Genomic DNA, 23,447 nt, shown 5'->3' with positions numbered 1-23,447 from the left:
CAAGTAACTTGGGGTCTTACTCATTTACAATCTGATTAGAACTTAAAGTTGATGGAAGGCAGAAGTGATCAAACGAATGCATTGTCAACAGTATTGTGACTGTCACATTGTTCTGAACTGTGGTGGTAAAACAGAAAGGAATATCTTGGAACAGGGCTGTCTTAACAGCATTATAGGCACCCGGGCAAAGCAGTGCACTGGGGCCCCTGCCTACACAACCACTCACAGGAATAAAAATGTAAATGGTTGATAAAATTACACATATATTTATTGTATTGGTACTTCCAACAAAAGCCAGTGTTTAAACATTAAAAACATGCTGTACTGCAAAGATTAATCAACACAAACATTTGAAAAATATAAAATGTGCCTTGAAAAACACACAAATTTCAACATATAAATGATACTCAATTGGTAAACCATACAGCATGGGGACCCTATTCTCGTGGGGCCCCTGGGCAACTGCTCGGTGTGTCCATGCGTTAAGATGGCCCTGCTCCACACCTGTCCTCAACTATGACAGGGAGTTCTGTCTTGAACTGACAATCCTCAGAGGGTTGCTGAGCAACTGTGCAAAAAGATGAGAAGCCTAACAAAAGGTAAGAATTGTGGAGTAGAATTGTTGCTTTTCAAGATTGAGAAGGACCAATTGTGAGATCTGGGCATGTATTGTAAATGATCTGTGGGTGTTTATCACTAGAACCGTACCAGCTAGGACACCCAGGTTCAGAATCTGAGCACATTGGAAAAATGTTCTCTCTCTTTCTCACACCTGGTCTGGTGTCGCCTAGGAACTCCCCAAAAGTGCCTGTAGCCTTTTGCTACAGATAATGTTGCCTGGTCTGTCCATTAGTGTGTCACACCCAACACCCCCCCACCCACCCGAACATCCAACCCCCCAGCAGATGCAGATGAAGAGGAAAGTAAGTACCTCAGTGAGTGATTAAAATAATGCTGGAACTGCAGAAAATTGTTGCATAATAAAAATAGTCCAGAAGGACCTTTACTTACCAAGACATTTTCATCAACAAAAAATTTATCTCCACTGACTTTTTCAAACAGCTTTATAGGAAAGTCAGGGCACCGGTTGGGAACGTGTTCATAAATCTGATTCTTCCTGAAAAGAGACAAAGAAATATGCATGGCTAGTTTTCTGTTTATTTCATTTTTACATTCGTCCTTGAAAAAAATCTAAAGATTGAAACCAAAGGAGCAGTATGCTGAACCCATAATTTGAAGTGGGTTAATCATAATTTAATTTAATAGCTTTCACTTAATGGTTTTGATGCCATGTTCTTAATGGTTAAGGAAACAGTCTTTTGCCATTCTTTTTTGTTTAGAGCTCTACACTTGTGAAGATGAATCTTGTGATCTTTTTCTGTAACACTCCCCAGGCGTGTTTTACTCAATTCTGTTTGAACTCATTTGTATTTTGCTTTGGATAAAATTGTCTGTTAAGTGAATAAATGCAAACTTTAGTAATTCTTAGGTTTTTGCTAGCTAATCAAAAATTGGTATTCGTACATACTCATTACCCTGACACATTATCGCCATTGCAAATCCTCAAGTGCATCTTAAATTCTACCACTCAAGAAATTTTGATTTTCCTGCCAAGTAACTGCATTGGACAAGCATGCCACAACCTCTCCCATAACACTATTATGTGAACCCCACACAATACCATACAGAGTTTGATTTGGCAAACACTCATAAAAATAAAGCATCAATACAAACATAAAACAACAGAAGACGAATCATTATCCCCCTATCTCCATATCTGCCTTTACACGCACCCATACGTTCATCCTTTAAACCAGTGTTTTAGCCCTCAGGACCCACTAAACAGCACATCTGAAAGGTTCATGACTCTTTACATCGCACCTCTAGCTGCAGCCCCCTGAATGACATCACAGGGTCCTGTGTCCTGTAGGGATGAATGATATGGACTAAGATTGAAATTGTGATTATTTTGAACCAAAATGTGATATTCAGTATTTCTTGATGTGTTCTCCAAACACCTTAAAGATTGTAGATCACCAACATACATGCACATTTTTGATACAAAGTACAAAACATGGTAAATTTTGTTACAATATAAAACAATTACAAATTACAATTTTTTTCCAAACTTAACAATTTCATGAATATCCGTGCGTTATCTTTCCACGTGCTAACACAAACTAGAAGCCCTTTGGAAAGGTCGATCTCAGTGCAGTACCAAGCTAACCGTGGAGCAGTTAGCATCAAGTATAAATGTGATCTGACAAAGACAAAGGAGGACTCTAACTACAAGGAAATACTGTGCATTATGCATGAAATTGTGCTTGCTGCAGTAGTCACGTTAAGCATTTGCTCTAGGTAATTATAGAATTGACAGAATGAGTTGATGGATATGACGGAACTTTAAAACAATTAAAAAAATATGTTGTGTCCACTCATGTGTACCAGGAGATGACCTTCAGGGCTCATTGGAGGTAAGCACTACCAAACCTGGGACAAGGGAAGGCCCCGACACTAACGTTACTTTCTCTTCCACCTGTAGCTCCAAGAAGAAATATCCAGTGAGGACATATGACACCCACCCAGAGGAAGCCCATAGACAGGGATTCGCCCAGAGGACTATCATCTAGTTTGGATCTGAGCTTGTTAGAGAATGGACCTCCAGGTGACCCACTACTTTGTGCAGCCGAATCAAGCTTTCTTCTGTTGTGCCGTATACACGTTGTTTGGCGCTTGATTTTTTTGCTTAAAATTTTAAAAAGAGTTGGCCCGGTGGGCTCCCCAAACATTTTTGAGGATCCCTCACCTCCTTTGGAGTGGTACAGTTCACAGGTACAAATGTCGCACCATTCGCTATAAAAAGAACTTGCAGAATTACTAGTCAATTAGAGCACGGCTTGGTGTAGGCTCAGGGCATCTCCCACACATGATCGGTCACCAGTTAAAGAAGAGAAAAAGGCATAAGTTCACTTGTGATCAGGTTGATCAAAACACATTGAGGCGTTGTCGAGAAATGAACAGCAGTGCAATGTGAACCGATGATCAAAGCTGATGATCACAAATCTTACACCACGAAAGTAATACACGCAGATGTGGTGTCCCTCATGCACATACAAAAGCATGCTAACTTTGATATATGTAGCAAATGTTATTTAAACATTCCAAAATTAATATTATTAAGTATCCGTAAGAGTTAAGACAGCAGACATGCAATTTGAGATTTGAAACTAAATTAAGATTATGTTCATATGTGGTTAATGGAGAGCAAATGTGCAATACAACATGGCTAAGTGAAACTCGCCTGATACGTCTACAGTCATAAAAGTGAAGCACATCAGTGTTTGCCTCAGTCGAGTTTGCTTTCTGTTGTACACTAACCCATCTCAAACATATCGTTTCTGTACCATGTGCAGTAGCACATAATTTTCAAGTAGTTTGATAATAGGCGTTTTGCTCATAGAGCTGTGTTTGGTAAATAAACCAAATAATTATGAAAAATCCGGAAGCTTCATGGTGTTTTTTTTCCCGGTGAAAAATGTTTCTTCCCAACGAAAGAAGTCCACGACATGCCCATGGGGTGTTTATTGATGTTTAGTTCACTTGAAAGTTGGCAGTGTGAAACGTAACCGAATTAAGTGGAAATTGAAACAAATGAACGAATCATTCCCTGATTCTGAACAAGTAAATGGAGCATGAGTGTGAAAGAGCCTTCAGACTGCTGTCTCGTTCATGCTGCCAGGATGAATGCCCCAAAACCCTAATTCGTAGTGGCTTATAAAATGGGTGGGTAGGTCGATCTTCAAAAATAAAATGTAACTGCCAGTTATGTACACAGAATGTTTAATCTTAATAGAATTACATAGAAGTTGCGTTTTTTAATATGTAACATTTTTAAATCACCAAAAAACACATGAACTGTCCATGCTCTCCATAGATCAAGCAACTTGATTAGCAACAAAGTACAACTTATTTGTGTTTTTACCAGGTTACTGTTAGAAGAATATAGTGCAGCAGGTTGCAGTGTCCTTTACAGACATTACAGGTTTTATGTCCACTTCCACCACACCAAGTGCATCTGAGGGGGAAAAAAAAAAGATACAGACATATCACATCTAAATAAAAGAACACAATTATTTTTTAGTTGAAAACCGTGAACAGATGCCTAATTCTTTATTTATGCCAAAATACCAGTGTGCCTATTTTTTTCATGATGAGAATATTAAGGCGCAGCTGAGAAAGACAGAATAATCAGTTGCCGAGATTAGGGGTAGCAATGTTGCTTTATGCAGATGACGTTGTCCTGTTCACCTCATCTGATTGTGACCTTTGACATGCACTTGAGCAATTTGCTGCTGAGTGTAAAGTGGCTGGGATGAGGATGAGCACTTTTAAGTCTGAGGTCATGGCTCTCCCTCGAAAAGGAGTGGATTGATCTCCCCAGGTTGCCCTTAGCAGAGGAGTTTAAGTATCTCAGGATGTTACGGAAAAAGGAAAGTGTGAGATCAACAAGTGGACTGGAATGGCGGCAGCTCGTCTGCATGCGCTGTACTCGTCTCAGAGTAAACTGCAATGAGACTATTGAGTACAAGCGTCAGAAATGAGGCTTCTTCGCAGGGTGGCTGGAATGAAACTCCGTGATAGGGTGAGAAGTTCAGAGATTTGGGAGAGCATCAGAGTAGAATCGCTGCTCCACTAGACTAAGATAAACTAGTTAAGGTGAATTAGGAATGTAATAAGTATGCCACAACCCCACACTCCCCAAATCCCAGTGGCTGTCTCTAGAGTAACTTCGGGCACGTTCCATTGGGCAGAGACCCTGTGGCAGACCCAGAACCTGCTGGAGGGATTATATTTCTCATGGTGTTAGAAATGCCTGGGAATCTGTAGATGGGGACAGGGAAGTCTGGCCTGACCTGCTTGGCCTGTTGCCACTCTGAAATCCTTATCATCTTATGTAGTTTGGTATCTGTGCTTTCCTATTCTTTTTCTATCTTGTTTTTGGATTCTCCAAACAAATCTATGACTGCTCATAATTTTTATTTCTTTTGCGTTTTTATGGTTTTTGAGTCTTTGAACATTTTTGATCTCAACTTTTGGTAATCATTTTTCCTTTGTTGCACATATTTTTTGATGAATACGACCTTAACAACCTTCAGCCTGCCTTTAGATCAGTTTCTAGTCTATTCATCTCCTGATCTATTCTGAACTGTTTTTGTTTTCTGTACTCAGGGATGACACTGGCCATGTTACATTATGCTGTAGTGAAATACACCTCAGTAATTTCAAATCTATCAGATAGTCTGTTTAAGATGCATTTCCTAACAAGCATTTCAGTCCAATTGCTATACAGTGATACCTTGAGATACGAGTGCCGCAATGTACGGGTTTTTTGAGATACGAGCCGTCACTAGGTCGATTTTTTGTCTTGAGTTACGAGCCAAAATTCGAAATACGAGCCATCAAAGAGTTTGTCCCCGCACATTCCAAGGAACTGACGACAGAGGAGTTGACGGAACTACATACGCAGCAACATACGGAGGTTCTGCAGGAGATCGGTATCGCGGAGGAGGTTATCTCTTAAAGTGAGATAAAGGAAATGTTCGCAATGTGGGAAAAAGTTCCGAACTTTAAAGAAAAGAAACACCCTTAAAAAATTACAACTGATCATACAGTGGCGCTATTTAATGACACTTGCCTAACGTCTGACTTTACTGAAAAGAAACTGAACGTGCAGCCACACTATTTAATGTCACTTGCCTAACGCCTGACTTTACTGAAAAGAAACTGAACGTGCAGCCGCACTGTTTAATGACATTTGCCTAACGCCTGACTTTATTGAAAAGAAACTGAATGTGCAGCCTCGCTATTTAATGACACTTGCCTAACTCTTTTCAGAAACATTCTAAAGGGGAGGACTAAACAAAGCTCCTTGGACAGGATTCTATTGAAACGCCCTGCGAATGAAAGTGATGAAAGCGTGGCAAAAAAGAAAAAAACCAGTGAAGAAGAAAATTAAGTTAAGCAAAAATGAAGTGAAAGAAAAAACATTACAATACGCTAATCAGCTTTGCCAACGTCTGTTTATTTCTTTAGATTCTCTTTTACTGTATGTATTAGGTTTTATTTTGTTTGTTTACAATATTTGTTCGTTATAAATACATTTTTCTTATGTTGAAAACATTTAACAAAAAATTGGGGTGGTTTTTTGGGGGCTGGCATGAATTAATTTCATTTCAATTAATTTCAATGGGGAAAATTAATTTGAGATACAAGCATTTTGACATACGAGCTCGGTCACGGAACGAATTAAACTCGTATCTCAAGGTATCACTGTATTTCTGTTTTATGCCATTTGATATGATATTTGTAAGAACTGTGCTAATATTTGTGATGCACCATCTGTTGAAATGAAAAATGTAATACATTTTATTAGCACATGAATTACAAAATACATTCCATGACATTGTGCACTGCAAACGTTAATGCTGTGCTGAATAAGCGGAGGTCTATCTCAATTACTTAGATTTGAACCCATCTTGGACTGATATAAGAGCTAGTAAGTAATAATTGTGTCATTTCCTTGTTAGTTCTGTCTTGTTCCTGTTGTACCAGAGACAGTTTTTTGATGCTGCTGATGTGCTGCCTTCATGGTGTTGTTTTTTTCCCCAAATTAAATCAGAATTAAAAATCAAGTGTTATTTTTCTCTGAAGTGTTTTGTCTTCTACCACCTGTTTGGAAGTGAGTGTGGATATGGTTTTGGGTAGCATTAGCCCACAAGACAAAATAATTTATTTCAAATGCTTCATTCTGCTCCTACAAAAAAGAAAATGTCAAATGATAGGAATCTGACTCTTTCAAAGAAGGTCAGAAGAGCTGATATTCCTGTTAGACTGTCAGGCCTACTTGTCAGGGAAGAATAACAGCCAAAAGGTCACAGGGTTTCTTACATACCCATACTCTCACCATTTTGCATGGCATGTATCCAAGGAGAGGCTAAAAATTTGACAGGTACAACAAAAAACAGCAAAAAAAGAAACAGTAGCCCACCGATATGTAGTCATATCATTAATCAATCTACACAAAATTTAATAAGAACTTTTACTATGGGTGGCACGGTGGCGCAGTAAAAAAGAAACAGTAGCCCACCGATATGTAGTCATATAATTAATCAATCTACACAAAATTTAATAAGAACTTTTACTATGGGTGGCACGGTGGCACAGTAAAAAAGAAACAGTAGCCCACCGATATGTAGTCATATAATTAATCAATCTACACAAAATTTAATAAGAACTTTTACTATGGGTGGCACGGTGGCGCAGTGGGTAGCACTGCTGCCTCGCAGTTAGGAGACACGGGTTCACTTCCCAGGGATTCCCTGCGTGGAGTTTGCATGTGTGCTCCGGTGTTCTCCCACAGTCCAAAGACATGCAGTTAGGTGGAGTGGTGATCCTAAATTGTTCCTAGTGTGTGCCTGGTGTGTGTGTGTGTGCGTGTGTGCCCTGCGGTGGGCTGACACCCTGCCCAGGGTTTGTTTCCTGCCTTGCGCCCCGTGTTGGCTGAGATTGGCTCCAGCAGACCTCTGTGACCCTGTGTTTGGATATAGCAGGTTGGATAATAGATGGATGGGCTTTTACTATTATGCTAGAAATCCCATTTTTAAAAAGTAACAATGAAAGAAGATGTAAACAAACAAACAAAAAAAAAAAACAGAGCCAAAAGCCAGGAGATCTACCACACTGTTACCAAAGCCAACTCAAAAGTCAAAAATCAAACTCAAAAATGACAAACACGAGTCAAAAATAGGAAAAGATTATAATAAAGTAGTTTTTACAAGCACAGAAACGACTGACAAAAGGGCATTTTGAATCCGCAAACTCGGATGAGGAAGTTCCTAAAACAGCGACCTGTGACTGGCAGCTCACGACCATTGAGGACACGTCAAAGTGAAGCTGCCCTAACAACAGAATGGGCAAAAACGCCTGAAATGTAAGCAACCAAAATAGTGGCGAAAATGAGTCGAAATAAATTATCAACACCAAAAATAAAAATTCTGATCACAAAAGAGTTGTCAGATACAGAATCAAAAGGTAAACCAAAACACCCACAAAAAGATGAAGAGAAACACTGAACAAATGAAATAAAGACCCCATTTATAATAGTTACCTTCTACGTCCAGCTCCATGGCACCATGTGCATCGTTTTCCTTGGACTGTGTCCTGAGCCAAAGCACGATGAGCAGCGTACCTATCAGAGACACAATGCAAACAAGATGTGAAGAATTACTTGCAATTAGGATATCTTTCATTTAGGAGAGAAATAAAAAAGAGTTTTGGTTTTGGCACTTTCATCTTTCACAACTGTTTAAGTTTGTGCGTTCCAGATTTTATTTTTTTACATTTATTTTTATTACTCATACTTGTTGAAGTAAACCTTCTAGCAGCTTCTGGGATTTCTGCAAGAACAAATGACTGTATCATTACAATGAAGGACCACAAAAATGCACACACACCTGGTTGTCTTGTGTTCACATGTTGCATGATGGCGGGTGATGTTACAGTAGTCATTTTGTTGAATAAAGAAAGATGAAGCATTCAAGTATGGTGATGTCATGACTGGATTGATTTCATTGTTGTTCAGTTACTTATTTCACAGCATTTATTTAGCTGTATATGTTTTTGAAGATGCTGTACCCATTTCTTAATGTTAGTTTTTCTATTTGGTGTTGATTTAACACGTTTACACACTACTCGGACACATGCAGGCCTTCAAATAAAGATGATTCATCTGGCACACGTTCCTTTGTTTTCAGTATGAAAAAATAAAGCTCCACAGTGAGCACATTGGTGATTCAACTTTCAAAAGTAGTGCTCCTCAACCAAACGTTCATGTATAGATGAAAAAGCAACGTTTTCTATATGGGTGAAAGTTGTGAGCATTTGACGATCTCCTCTTTTGTTGAAATACATGTCTCTGTTGCTGTCGTTTTTGCATTGTATATCATGGAGTATGGGTGGCATGTTGAAGAACTGTAGTATTAGCCACTTGTTTAATGGTTCTACAATGGCTCCAGCAGTGGCATCTCCCGAGGGTCAGGCTAAACATAGGAGGTGGTTCAGTGATGAAGAATATGTCTCTTTACTCTTCATCACTGAAGCGCCTCCTGTGTTTGGATTGACCCTCGGGAGATGCCATCGCTGGAGTTCTTTTTCGCGTCACTACAGTGTGTAGCACTGTATTTTGCAATCATAAGGAACACTTGCACAGGTCAGTCTGCACAGACGATAGATAGATAGATAGATAGATAGATAGATAGATAGATAGATAGATAGATAGATAGATAGATAGATAGATAGATAGATAGATAGATAGATAGATAGATAGATAGATAGATAGATAGATAGATAGATAGATAGATAGATAGATAGATAGACTTTATTAATCCCAAGGGGAAATTCACATGCTCCAGCAGCAGCAGCATACTGATACAAAAAAAAACAATATTAAATTAGAGAGTAAAAAAATGCAGGTATAACAGACAATACTGTAACTATGTATAATGTTAACGTTTACCCCCCCCGGGTGGAATTGAGTTGCATAGTGTGGAGGAGGAACGATCTCCTCAGTCTGTCAGTGGTGCAGGACATTGACAGCAGTCTGTCGCTGAAGATGCTCCTCTGTCTGGAGATGACACTCTTTAGTGGATGCAGTGGATTCTCCATGATTGACAGGAGTCTGCTCAGCGCCCGTCGCTCTGCCACGGATGTCAAATTGTCTAGCTCCATGCCTGCAATAGAGCCTGCCTTCCTCACCAGTCTGTCCAGGCGTGAGGCGTCCCTCTTCTTTATGCTGCCTCCCCAGCACACCACCGCATAGAAGAGGGCGCTCGCCACAACCATCTGATAGAACATCTGCAGCATCTTATTGCAGATGTTGAAGGACGCCAGCCTTCTAAGGAAGTATAGCCGGCTCTGTCCTCTCTTACACAAAGCATCAGTATTGTCAACATCAGCATCAGTTGTATGTGTTTGTCACGTGTGCATTTGGCTTCCAGTACTTAATCAGCAGATGGCACTGCTGCTCTTCTCACTTTAGAAGCGGCCTCAGCGATGTGCTTCACGCTCAGTAGAGATTGCCACTGATTTTTCCTTTCTGCCATTTCAACCTCTTGAGCAATTTGCCATAAGATGGTGGAGGAATCCACCAAGGTAGTTGCAAAGATTAAAATGAACTAGGTGTGTAATGAACAAACTACTCAGAAAGCCCAAACACCCCCATTGTGATGCAGTGAGAAGGTCAATGAGAAATCCCATAGGACACTCCTATTAATGAAGAGATGTTTAGAATAATGGAAGAATCGACATGTAAATGGTGGCTAAGATGATGCAATTCTGCATATTAAGAGTCAGATGATGTGATGTACTAGATAAGGTAATGGTAATAGAAAAGTATAAAAGGGAATGAATTGTATTAATGGTTGCATACTCCACAGACTGAGATATTCCATCCATCCATCCATTTTCCAACCCGCTGAATCCGAACACAGGGTCACGGGGGTCTACTGGAGCCAATCCCAGCCAACACAGGGCACAAGGCAGGAACCAATCCCGGGCAGGGTGCCAACCCACCGCAGGACACACACAAACACACACACACACACACTAGGGCCAATTTAGAATCGCCAATCCACCTAACCTGCATGTCTTTGGACTGTGGGAGGAAACCCACGCAGACACGGGGAGAACATGCAAACTCCACGCAGGGAGGACCCGGGAAGCGAACCCAGGTCCCCAGATCTCCCAACTGCGAGGCAGCAACACTACCCACTGCGCCACCATGCCACCCAACTGAGATATTTGTGCAAATAAAGAACCGTTCTGCATTTTCATCTGGTCTCGTGAATGACTTCTTTGAAAGCAGAGGAAAGTTTTTTTCCACTACAGTCATGAACGAAGTTACACCAGCGGTCACAGGATACAAAGTTAATTTTTTGAGTCTGTAAGTGCAAAATCCTTTAAGTTAGTGTTAATTGTAAACTTTCCTTAGCCTGCTTAGCTTGAACTTGAATATAATATAGCTTAACAAAGGGAAGATTCAGATTATCCCCCTATAAGTTAAAGAAAATCAAATGTTCATAATCTTAACTCTAAATGACAGTAGAATAGCCCATAGATCATAAATTTCCCTTTTTCACCTTTCTTTTTTGTGTGTATTATCAACTTTTTTCTCTATTTTTGTGTGAACTGTTTGCTTTGAATTTCACTAAAATCTTTAAAACGAAGAAACTTGGATCGTGAATTTTTTTTTTGACGGAATGCTTGTCAGGTAGCTGCATTTCAACTATTTTGAACCATCCTCGACAACTGCAGCTACAGGGTCATTTAATTGTCCGAGTGTGTGGATTTCCTACAAAAATCAAAATGTTCAGTTATTTTGTGTATTTCTCTAATCTCTTTGTTCGGGCTTTGACAAGATTGACTTACATTTTGAGTTTTGTTGCTTAGATCTCTTGTGTTCCAGCTATGATGTTTGCTTTGTTTATGACTCCTGCTTATTTCCTGGTCCATCCTTTTGCCCTCATAGCAATACAGAACGGGTGCCAAATTTTTTGATCTTCCTAGATAACTGAACACTGTCCATGCAATGTTTTTCAACAGCGATTTTAAACTTTGTCTGTCTATTTTGTGTGTTATTCTTTTTAAGCATATTATGTCTACTGTGAGTTCATGTGCCCGTTTTTGGTTTCCATCTCAAATGTTTATTTTAGGGGGTTCACAGGGCTACGTAGCTAAATTAGACGTGCACTTGCTTTAATTTCATACAATCAAGTGTGTGAAATAAGTTCTAGTAGGTTCTTCATTGTGTTATTGATTAACATTTTTTATTTGTGTTCAGGGTGGAACTAAGGCTTTTACAGCTTCTTGCCTTGCCTGCTTGTTGTAGGTAAAACATTGAGAGCTCAGTAGCAGGTTTAACAATCTGTACTTCTTCATGTCTGCACTGATACAACTGCGAAATAAAATAACTGCAAAGAAAAACACATTGAGTCTGTTCTTATGAAATACACAAGCCCCTACAATGGGCCCAGTACTCTTCTGCTAATCCCTAGTTCAAAGACTACATTTTCCTTTTGTTTCTTTACTGCGCCATTAAGTGCTTGTTACTTTAAGTACATTTATTGTTATTGGCATTTCTCAAAACTTCACTACAAACCTCCAGATACATTCCTTCATGGCAACAGTACTCCCCGATGGAGGTAAAAGAAATTTTTATTTATTTATTTGAATTTCTGTGGAATGATTTGAGGAACAGGATGAAAAGCTCAAGGTGTTGCCCCTTTCTCTCCTAATTTCCCACTTCTGAATCCAATTGAGCATCTGTGGGGTGTGTTGGAACAACAAGTCTGATCCACATCATCTCACAACTTGCAGGAGTTAGAGGATGCACTGCTAACATCCTGGTGCCAGATACCCCAGGACACCTTCACAGGTCTTGCAGAACCCATGTCTCGATGGGTGGAGCTGTTATGGCAGGTGGTCATAATGTTTTGGTAAGTGAATACGCCCCAAGATAAGACTCCTTATAAGCTTGTAATGCAAAAACTGGAGCTCATAAAAATCAGTGGATGGACTTAATCAATAACATACTGTTATGAAAGTATATTTTAACCAAAGCATGTTTAAAACAAGCTATTATACATATGTCTAAAAATAAAGTAACAAAGTTATAGCTATTCAGGGAGCATCACAGACACAAAGGACTGGCTTTTAGGCATATATGACATACTAGCAAAATACCCGCGCTTCGCAGCGGAGAAGTAGTGTGTTAAAGAGGTTATGTAAACATATATATACATAAACATATATACATATATATACATATCTACATATACACATATCTACATATATACATATATTTATACATATACACATCCACATATATATACATATATCAACATATATATACACATACATATACACACATACATACATACACACATATATATAATATATATATATATACACATACAGACACATATATATATACATATACATATTTACATATCTACATATATATACACATATATACATATCTACATACATACACATATATCTATATACTGTATATATATATATGTATATATATATATATATATATATATATATATCTCTATCTATCTATCTATATATATACATATAGCAAAATACCCGCGCTTCGCAGCGGAGAAGTAGTGTGTTAAAGAGGTTATGAAAAAAAAAAGGAAACATTTTAAAAATAACGTAACATGATTGTCAATGTAATTGTGTTGTCATTGTTATGAGTGTTGCTGTCTTTTATATATATAATATACACACACATATAAACATATATATACATATACATATATATATATATACATATCTACATATACACATATCTACATATACATACGTATATACACATATACACATCCACATAAACATATATATACATATACAAATTTACATATCTACATATATACATATATATATATATATATATATATATATATATATATATATATATATATATATATATATATATATATATATATATATATAGACATACATATATACATACATACATTCACATATATATATATATATATATATATATATATATATATATATATATATATATATATACATATGTACTTATTGGCTCCTGTATTTAGGATATAGCAGGTTGGATAATGGATGGATGGACATCTGTATGCATAGCCCTATTTGCCCGTTTACGTTTTTTTTCTTTGTTCAGTAATATTTCAGTAAACCCGGAGCTTGTCAGTTCAAATCCTGGTACTGACACCACTGTGTGACCCTGAGGAAGTCACTTCACCTGCCTATGCTGCAAAAAACAAAAGTAATGTAACAAATTGTACCTCAGATGTTGTAAGTTGGTGGAATAAAGGCATAAGTTAAATAGATAAATATGTATTATACACATAGGAACTATTCATTTATTTTCAGTTAAGTCATCTGCAGCAAACTTTTATAAATGAGGGTTTCTCCTTTTTAGATAGTGCAAACTGTTTCTTCTTCATTGAGGTTTTCTCTTGGAGAGCTTTTTTCATTTCATTGAAAATGAAAGCAGCAGCTGCCAAAATATGTAGCTTTCTTATTCATTTTTCAACATTGTGTAAAATAAATGTATAAAGTAACATAAAAGGTTTAAATACTGGTTATCCTTTTACACTAAAATATTACTAAAGAGATACAAAAAAAGTAAAATGGATATGTTCTTTTTCTTTAAGGAGATTAAATATTACTGAAGAAAGAAAAAAAAAATTAAACAGCCAAATGGGGCTATGCATACGAACTTAAAAGGTTTAAATAAAACAGAAATATATATTTTATTTTTACTTGCTTAACTTGTGGAGGGTGTATCCTGTAGCAAAGCCCTAACTTTTTTCGTGAAAGCCCGTTTCAGTAAATAAGTGTTAAAAACAGGTGTAAAGATATTGACAATAAGCTACGCAAACCCACCAAGACATGCAATCGTTTAAATCAAGTATCATTACATCTTCCTTTCTTAAAGAGAAGTAAGGCAGTACTTATAAGCTTACATATTTATATATAGACATACATATATATATATATATATATATATATATTATATATATATATATATATATATATAATATATATATATATATCTGAAGCCATGCAAGCACACTCTTGAGAATGCAACGTATAGTTGTACAGAAGAAAAGCAATCTTGCCTCAAATTAATGGCAACCTTTTGTAGGTCTATGAACTTAATATAAACTTTAGGTTTACACGGTGCTTCCTTTCCGAAGTACCTGCACTCATGAATATGTCTGCATGTGTCAGTCGGTCAAATCCACGCGCTTCGCACCGGCGAAGTACCGCTTTTAAATTTTTATTAAGAAGAAAATAAAACGTTTTTAAATTGAGGGAAAATATACTAATAACAGTTTGTTAAGGATCAGTTTTTTTGTGAAGCTGCCTTTACTCGAGTGATCACTTCGACCTGACTTGGTGGCCGAGTATAAGCGTTACCTGGTAGCTAACCACCCATACAATCAGATTGTGAATCAGACTACAAATGCCGTGAATGTAATTACACACTCACTGCACTTGCTTACAGTAATCGAACCTCGGACGTCAGCGCTAGAGGGGCTTAGCAGCGGTGAAGTATTGCTTTTAAATTTTAATTAAGAACAAAAGAAAACCTCAGAGGTTCGATTCCCGAAAGGGAGTGAAGTGAGTGTCCGGTTACCTACCAGGTAACGCTTATGGTTGGACAGCAAGTGACGTAACATCAGCCACGGTGCCTTCAGTTGTGAGAAGCAGATCATAGAATGATTGAAAATAGTTTTGCATTTACCTTTTTAGTAAAAGGCGAGCTTTTAAGCCTGAGAAATCACCCCGTAAATGCACACGTTAAATTGCACATGTGTTAATATGTATGGTTACACAGTATTAAAAGACAGTGAACAACGTCAGTTACCTTTGTTCCCGCGTTTGATAAAAGGCGAGCTTTTAAGCCTGAGAAATCACCCCGTAAATGCACATGTTTAATTGCACATGTGTTAATATGTATGCTTACACAGTATTAAAAGACACACAAAAATTAACGTCATTTACCTTCGTTCCCGCGTTTGACTCGTGCTGTAAATCTCTTACTTGTTTTTAGTTCACGTGATTACGTAGGAGGCGTGATGACGCGATACGTGACTCCGCCTCCTCCATTACAGTATATGGACAAAAAATATGTTCCAGTTATGACCATTACGCGTAGAATTTCGAAATGAAACCTGCCTAACTTTTGTAAGTAAGCTGTAAGGAATGAGCCTGCCAAATTTCAGCCTTCCACCTACACGGGAAGTTCGAGAATTAGTGATGAGTGAGTCAGTCAGTCAGTCAGTCAGTCAGTCAGTCAGTCAGTGAGTCAGTGAGGGCTTTGCCTTTTATTAATATGTATAGATTACAAAAATGTGACGGCCTATATGTTTATGTAACTGGGGAAAACATTTATGGAAGTACAGGAAGAGTTACGAGTTTCACTTATTAGCAAAACACATTGTCACACACGCATGTTTAAGAGACAACTAAAGGGTTTGAGTACATGTAATTCCATGCCGGACCAGGGGGTGGCGAAGTGCACTAATTCTCTCTCTCAATCTCTTGCAGACCATTCTAAGGAAATCCCGCCCGGCTCTGGGGCAGCCAACGACGTCACTTCTGGTTCCGGTCCCGACGACATCACTTCCCCTAATGGCCTTTAAAGCCGCCACTTGTTGATACTAAGACAGTTCTGCTTTGGACTCAGTTGTGTGAACGTGTCGATGATTTTGAATCAGTTTTGCAGCTGGGAAAAATTATATGGGTGGCTGCCCCAAACCTTCACAATGTCTGATGGTCATTTTTGCTACAACATTTACTCAATCGGAAGAAAAAATTACCCTGGATTAGAAGTACCACTCCTCCAAGTGTTAAACATCAATGTGGCATACGAAAAAACTTTTTGCTTCAGTACTCTAAAACCTAGATGATGGCTGTAAAACAGCTATGTGTGAATTGAACATTTTGTATAATTTGTCCTAATAGTACCATCAGGTGCCATCACGCCACACTTTACACCATTGCAGATTGAGTAACAGCAGCTCACCAGACGTCCTGTACTCAATTTCTAGAAGGCTTCAGTAGCATCTTAGACAACTCACCTTTCCCCATCCATTGCAGTGGCTGCATCGGACTTTTCCCCTTCCATAGCAAGTGTGACATTCCTGCGATGAAAGAACAGTGGTCAATAATTTAACTATGAGGAAAATTCAGAAATAACAACAATTACTTTCAAGTAACTTGCACAGTTGTGGTTACAATAAACAGTACTGTTACATGAAAAGAGTAAAAAAAAAAAAAAAATACCATATTTTTAACTATCTGACATTGACTCCAAATGTGTACCTCATTTAATAAGGATGTACTGTATCTAATTAATACTCCATAAAATAGGAAGATAGAAGACCTGCACTGTTATGACGATACAAGCTGGAAAAGAATACACATAAAAAGGTCAGCATTTTAAAAATCATAAAATAATCTTATGCCATACTATGCAGAGAACCATCCAATGAAAGCCTGATCCAGTCTTCATAAAAATAAATTAGAGCTGGTGTCTGTTGGCTCACACGTTTTGGCATTCAGACTTTGTCCCACTCGTAAGCCATGCCCCATTCTCTGCATCCACAGTCCCACTTTCACACATTAGTATTAACAACACAATACATAAGATTAAATCCTATTTTCTGTTCTAACACTCCCATAATGGGAGATCCAGGAATTAAAATTGAAGCAGACTACACTTCAGTTTGTCTCAGAGGAGAAAAAGACCATACAATTAATTTAACTATTGATTTTTTTGTCTCCCATATATTTGCCAGACAGAGAGTACATGCAACTCATTATAAGGCCTGTCATTCAGACACTTCCTAACCTGCTTTGTCCTAAACAGGGTCGCGGGGTCTGCTGGAGACTATCCCAGCTAGCATATGGTGCAGGGCGGGGAACAAACCCCTGACAGGGCGCCAGTCCTTATTATAATGTGCTTTTTTAAGAGAAAATTCTGTACTGTAACAAATGGGAAGATATCAGTATTTTCAAAATAGGTTGTTTAGTCAACAACAAAGCACCAAACTTCAGACTATCCCATGGTTGATCTAAGCAAAACTAATTGTTCAAAGGTATTGTGATGTGAGATTTTACATATAACTTGATGAATATTTTGTATGTCTTTATTTGTAATTTTGGCAAAGCAATGTAATTTAGTGTTTACTCATTTAGGAATGGGTCTGTTTGAATTTTATGACAGGATTTGAGGGATGTGTCTTAAACAAGTTTGCCGAGTGTTTCTCTGCTAAAGTCATTTCTACCCCCGCAAATAGGCTAAGGTGTACTTTAACATATGGTTTGGGGGCAGGTTTTAAGATGTTGTATTCTCCCATTGGTCCGAGGTATGGCTGTTTGGAATTGGCTTGTCTCGGAGGCCTTTAAGTACCATGATGTCCTATTGGCTGTAGGGGTTGGACAGAACATCTATAAATGTATGTGTTTAACCTCACAATCTCTCTCTTGCTAACCTGTGATGATGAAGACAACACAATGAAGAGCACAGCTCAGCAGCCATTTTGAACAGACATGTGGCTGAAAGCTGAGCACCAATGAAGCCTTAACTAGAGACATTTAAGTAACTTGAAGTCTGGGTGCCGCCTGAACTACACATCACCATTTAATCAGGTTGTATGGTTGCCAATATTCAAATATACTTTGCATTTTGTTATTATTTATGAATATTATCAATAATACATTGTTTAAATTGTAACTTAACTTCTGCTTGTCTTTTTACTACATATAATTGCCTGAGGTTATAGATATAGAAGGGAAGGTGGGGATAAGTTATATACAATAATACCTTATAAACAGTGGTAAGTCTGTGAGATTAGGCATTCTGAGGCTACATATTAATAATACAAAAGGGGAAAGTAGAGCAATATATATTACTCTACCAAGACAAAACAAAAGGAAAGCAATGTGCACGGTGACAGTTTATATACTGAACTAAACAGTCCCGTTATTTCTTATGGAAAAAATTCTGATCCAGGACAGGTTCACTCCAAAAGGACAGGAAAAAAAAAAAAACAAATCTAATTACAAGAATGTTTTGGAATGTATTCACCTTAAAAATCATTGAATAAATATAATATAATTACAGTATCCCAAAATAAAATCTTAAAATGCCATTTATTTGCATATTTATTAAGCAAGTTATACAAGTAATCAACCAACCTAACTTTCTAAAGAAAGTGGGCATGGGGAAGTCAGTTTGTGTTAAATGCCATTCAGAGGAACACGGTGAATTAACACAGTCAGCAAGTTTAGTCTCCATTGTGTCAGTGATCTCCCAGACTACTGTATTCTCCTTTGCAACAGCTAGCACTTTCCCTAGAAGAAACTTAAACTGATGTGACAGGTCCAAGTCTACGACAGTTACCACTGATGCAACTTTTTTGTTATTTTCTTTGTAATTTATATTGTCTCTGTCTATCTACGGATTCAGAAAAAATAATAAAACCCCAATATCGAGGCATTGCTAGCCACTCTGTCGTCCGGTTTCCTTGATCTGTTATTATCCTTACACTCTTAAAAATAAAGGTGCCAAAGTAGTGCTTCTGAGCAATGCCATTAGGGAACCATTTTTGATTCACAAAAGAACCATTCACATGATGGTTCCAAAAAAAGAATATTTATTTATTTATTTAGATATGTAACAGGCCCTATGAATAACCATAAACAGATGATAACAGATTTGTGAAATATCAGTGGGCTCTTGCTGCATACAATAACACGGGCTAAGTTTGGGTTTTCTTGATCTGTTAGTAGATAGATAGATAGATAGATAGATAGATAGATAGATAGATAGATAGATAGATAGATAGATAGATAGATAGATAGATAGATAGATAGATAGATAGATAGATAGATAGATAGATAGATAGATAGATAGATAGATAGATAGATAGATAGATAGATAGATAGATAGATAGATAGATAGATAGATAGATAGATAGATACTTTATTAATCCCAAGGGGAAATTCACATACTCCAGCAGCAGCATACTGATACAAAAAAACAATATTAAATTAAACATTGATAATAATGCAGGTAAAAACAGACAATAACTTTGTATGATGTTAACGTTAACAGCAGAATTAGAAAATTCCCCCAATGAAAGCACCAACGTCAGCTGAAAACATTTACAACGCGCATTAGCCATCTAGACCACCATTCATCACCAAACACAAACATTACGAATGAAAACAAAATCAAGTATAGCAGCATTCCTTAGCAATCCTAAAGTTAGAATTCCTTAGACTTTAGGCAGCTACTTGAAATCACCGGTGAAGATTGGACATGTACAGAGGGACACGAGGAATAAGAACAAGTTCTGAAAAAATGATATCTGTGATACCTTTACAGATGATGTGTGTGGCACTTTGACTTTTTCCTCTATGTCCTTGTACATGGGTGGGACCTCAACAGCAACATCCCAAGGAAGTGGTGGTATTCCATACTGAGGACCATCCACTAGCTGACCTGCCAAGTAGAATGTTTTATCACAGTTTTGAACTCAAAGCTCAGAACTTAAGACCACTGCCAAAACTGCAACTTCCTAGCTCACTGCCACACATAATGAATGTGTTCATCCTCTTATAGCCCTCCTCTTCTGGTTTAATTTAGTATTAAGTGGACAATAATTAACAGCCTAATTAGTAAAATGGAGATCTAGCTTACAATTTATGGATCTCAATATCTTTTAAAACATTCATACCTTTATAGATGCATCCCTACAAGCTTAACTCCACCATTGTGAATGCCCCTCAAAAGTGAATTACTTGAAATGGGAAATGTACACATGAGAATCTGGGATGGATGCAGGGTCCCTTTACAGCATGTACCACCCAAATGCTTGGCCAGTAGGCATAAATATGGTGGTCTTGGGGAGGGGTTTACAAACACTAGCTTCAGATGTCAAAAAAGTTGTAAAAACTTAAAACATCACAACATGAAGGTGAAGGTTTACCAGTAAATGGTTCAAATGACCAGGCAGTTGCTCTAGACTCTGTATATGTTTCCAGTCGATACTAAGGAAAAAAAAAAATAGACAAATTATTTTAATACAAAAAACAGCAAAATATATCATTGATAAAAAAATACTGTTTTACATAATGGCCGCCCAAAATATTTCACAACACAATTGTTTTCATGCTAATAATTAATGACATTAAAGAATGGTTTGAAAAGAAATAGTCATTGAATAACTAGGTGGGTTTAACTTGATACACTCCTCATTCATGTTTTTTATTTAGTGACGTTTAAGCAAAAAACAAAAGATGAAATTTGTCTTATGATCTGCATCCAATACAACAAATCAAGACAAGACAGATTTCAACTTACACAGACATATTTAAATGTTTATATCATTTGAAAACAACTTTTTGCTAACAACTATCCTAGCAGTCTGATTGTATGTTTTAACCTAAAATGATATACATGAAAATTTTATAAAATACATAAGTACAGTTCTTATTAAAAAGACATATGGTGCGGAGGATACAGGAATTACTGGAGCAATTTGTGTGGGTGTCTGTCACCACTTGAGAGGATTTCCAGTTATTCCACCACCGCCCTCTGACATACGCTTATCAAATCATCTATGTCACCCCCAATAACTTTAGCTGCATGTTTCATATCCTGCCGGAGTTTTTTAAAATTTCGATTTGTCAGACCACTAAGCCAGGCAATGAAGGTGGACGTAATGACAGACTGGGCCACACTGTGACAAAAGGACAACATGAGGTCCTGGTCCATTTTACATAGTCAGAATGTACAGAGGAGGAACTGATGCTGATTGCCTTTAGAATATATAGTTTGTATTGCAATTATGTTTGTTATCTAGCATAGTTCTTAAGTACTTATATTAAGTCACTACTGGGTGAACTTCAAGATTTCAGCCTCCATCCATCCATCCATCCATTTTCCAACCCGCTTAATCCAAACACAGGGTTACGGGGGTCTGCTGGAGCCAGTCCCAGGCAGTACAGGGTCCAAGGTAGGAACCAATCCTGGGCAGGGCGCCATCCCACCGCAGGACACACATACACACGCACACACCAAGCACACACACTAGGGACAATTTAGAATCGCCAGTCCACCTAACCTGCAGGTCTTTGGACTGTGGGAGGAAACTGGAGCACCCGGAGGAAACCCACGAAGACACGGGGAGAACATTCAAACTCCACGCAGGGAGGACCTGGGAAGTGAAGAGTTCAGCCTCTTAAAGTCAAATTTTATTTCTTAAGTCTTTTTGACATTCAGAGTAAGATAGTTGTTATTGCACCAATTTACGAAATAGTCCACTTGGCTAAAATAATGGCTTTCATCCTCACCAGATACATGTCCTACCAGCATGGTGTCATCAGCATTCCTTGATAATGGGACAGTGGCCACTGTTCAGTTTCAGATTGCTTATGTACCATGTAAATTGCAATAACCAGCTTTGTGCCAGTGAGAAACAAGATCTTATATCTCTCTGTATTTGTAATCACTGTTCCACTTCAATGAATACACTCCTAAATCGTTTCCCACAGATGTCATCTATGAGAGTTGCAAGGAGATGTAAATCCTAGCCAGCTAAATTTAGGCTGTAAGGTGGATGAGAAGAACATTCCAGCCCAGTTTTGTGATTGTAGTCTGTGTTTTCAAACATCTGTGGTGATCATGAGCGGCGGTGATGGAGGAGGAGGTGTTCACGCGGATGATCTGTTCTTAAATGTTTCTCCAATTTATAAGCTTTAATGTACCAATCTGAGTCAACCGTTTGACTACAAAGTATAAGGTTTACCAAAAATAACTCCTTCTGTGTCCCGAAAACGTTGGACATGACTTTCTCTGTTTAAGGGAGGGGTAACAAAGTCGAAATTATTGAAGGCCAAAAATAACACCATACCCAACTCAGGCAGGAGTACAGTAATCCCTCGCTATATCGTGCTTCGACTTTCGCGGCTTCACTCTATTGCGGATTTTATATGTAAGCATATCTAAATATATAACGCGGATTTTTCGCTGCTTCGCGGGTTTCTGCGGACAATGGGTCTTTTTACTTCTGGTACTTGCTTCCTCAGTTGGTTTGCCCAGTTGATTTCATACAAGGGACGCTATTGGCAGATGACTGAGAAGCTACCTAATCAGAGCACACAGTTAAGTTCCTGTGTGCTGATTGGCTCAGCGACGGAGTGCTGCATTAACCAGGAAGTCTCATCTCACTCATTCAGCATTAACGTGCTCCTGCTACTGCTTCAGGGGCCGTGTCCAAGTGCCAACAGAAGATGCAAATGATTGCAGAAAAGGTAAAAGTTTTGGATATGTTGAAGGAAGGGAACAGCTACACCGCTGCAGGACACCATTACGGCATCAATGAGTCCACGATTCTTTTTATTTAAAAAGCAGGAAAAGCATATAAGATCTACGGCCACAGTGTCCTTTAACCAGGGTGCAAAAAGAGTTGCAAGTGGACGTGATAAGGCTGTAGTCTGGATGGAATCTGCTTTAGGGATTTGGATTGAAGAGTGCTGGAAGAAGAACAACGGCGGTGCTACACAATGACCTGAAGAGGCTCCTTTAGAAGAGCTGTAACGCTATCCTTTGTTGTGCAGTAAAATTAAACTCATCGTTATCGGACAAGTCGTCGTGTCATTGTTGGTGAGTAACCATAATTAACTATCTACGTACAGTACTTATTACATGTACATAGTTTAGTGTCACTGTACACACATTTTACTGTATACAATTTTTCTTGCATTGTACGTATTTGTTGCTGGTGGCCTGTCTGTCGTAATGGCTG

General features: G+C 38.1%; 1 protein-coding gene across 1 annotated transcript in view; it reads right to left on the bottom strand.

The window, feature by feature from the left end:
• LOC114668443 (protein SSUH2 homolog) overlaps positions 1 to 23,447 on the bottom strand; it is a 68,954-nt gene that overhangs the window by 12,847 nt on the left and 32,660 nt on the right. The window contains 7 exon segments of the mRNA XM_051921091.1: positions 1,012 to 1,117; positions 3,983 to 4,075; positions 8,168 to 8,211; positions 8,213 to 8,248; positions 16,710 to 16,772; positions 20,016 to 20,140; positions 20,628 to 20,688. Of these exon segments, the coding sequence (XP_051777051.1) occupies positions 1,012 to 1,117; positions 3,983 to 4,075; positions 8,168 to 8,211; positions 8,213 to 8,248; positions 16,710 to 16,772; positions 20,016 to 20,140; positions 20,628 to 20,688 (528 nt within the window).

This window comes from Erpetoichthys calabaricus, chromosome 18 (assembly GCF_900747795.2).
Source record: "Erpetoichthys calabaricus chromosome 18, fErpCal1.3, whole genome shotgun sequence".
NCBI lineage: Eukaryota > Metazoa > Chordata > Cladistia > Polypteriformes > Polypteridae > Erpetoichthys > Erpetoichthys calabaricus.
Note: the sequence above shows the minus strand (reverse complement) of the source record. Positions and strands in the feature narration are given on the sequence as shown.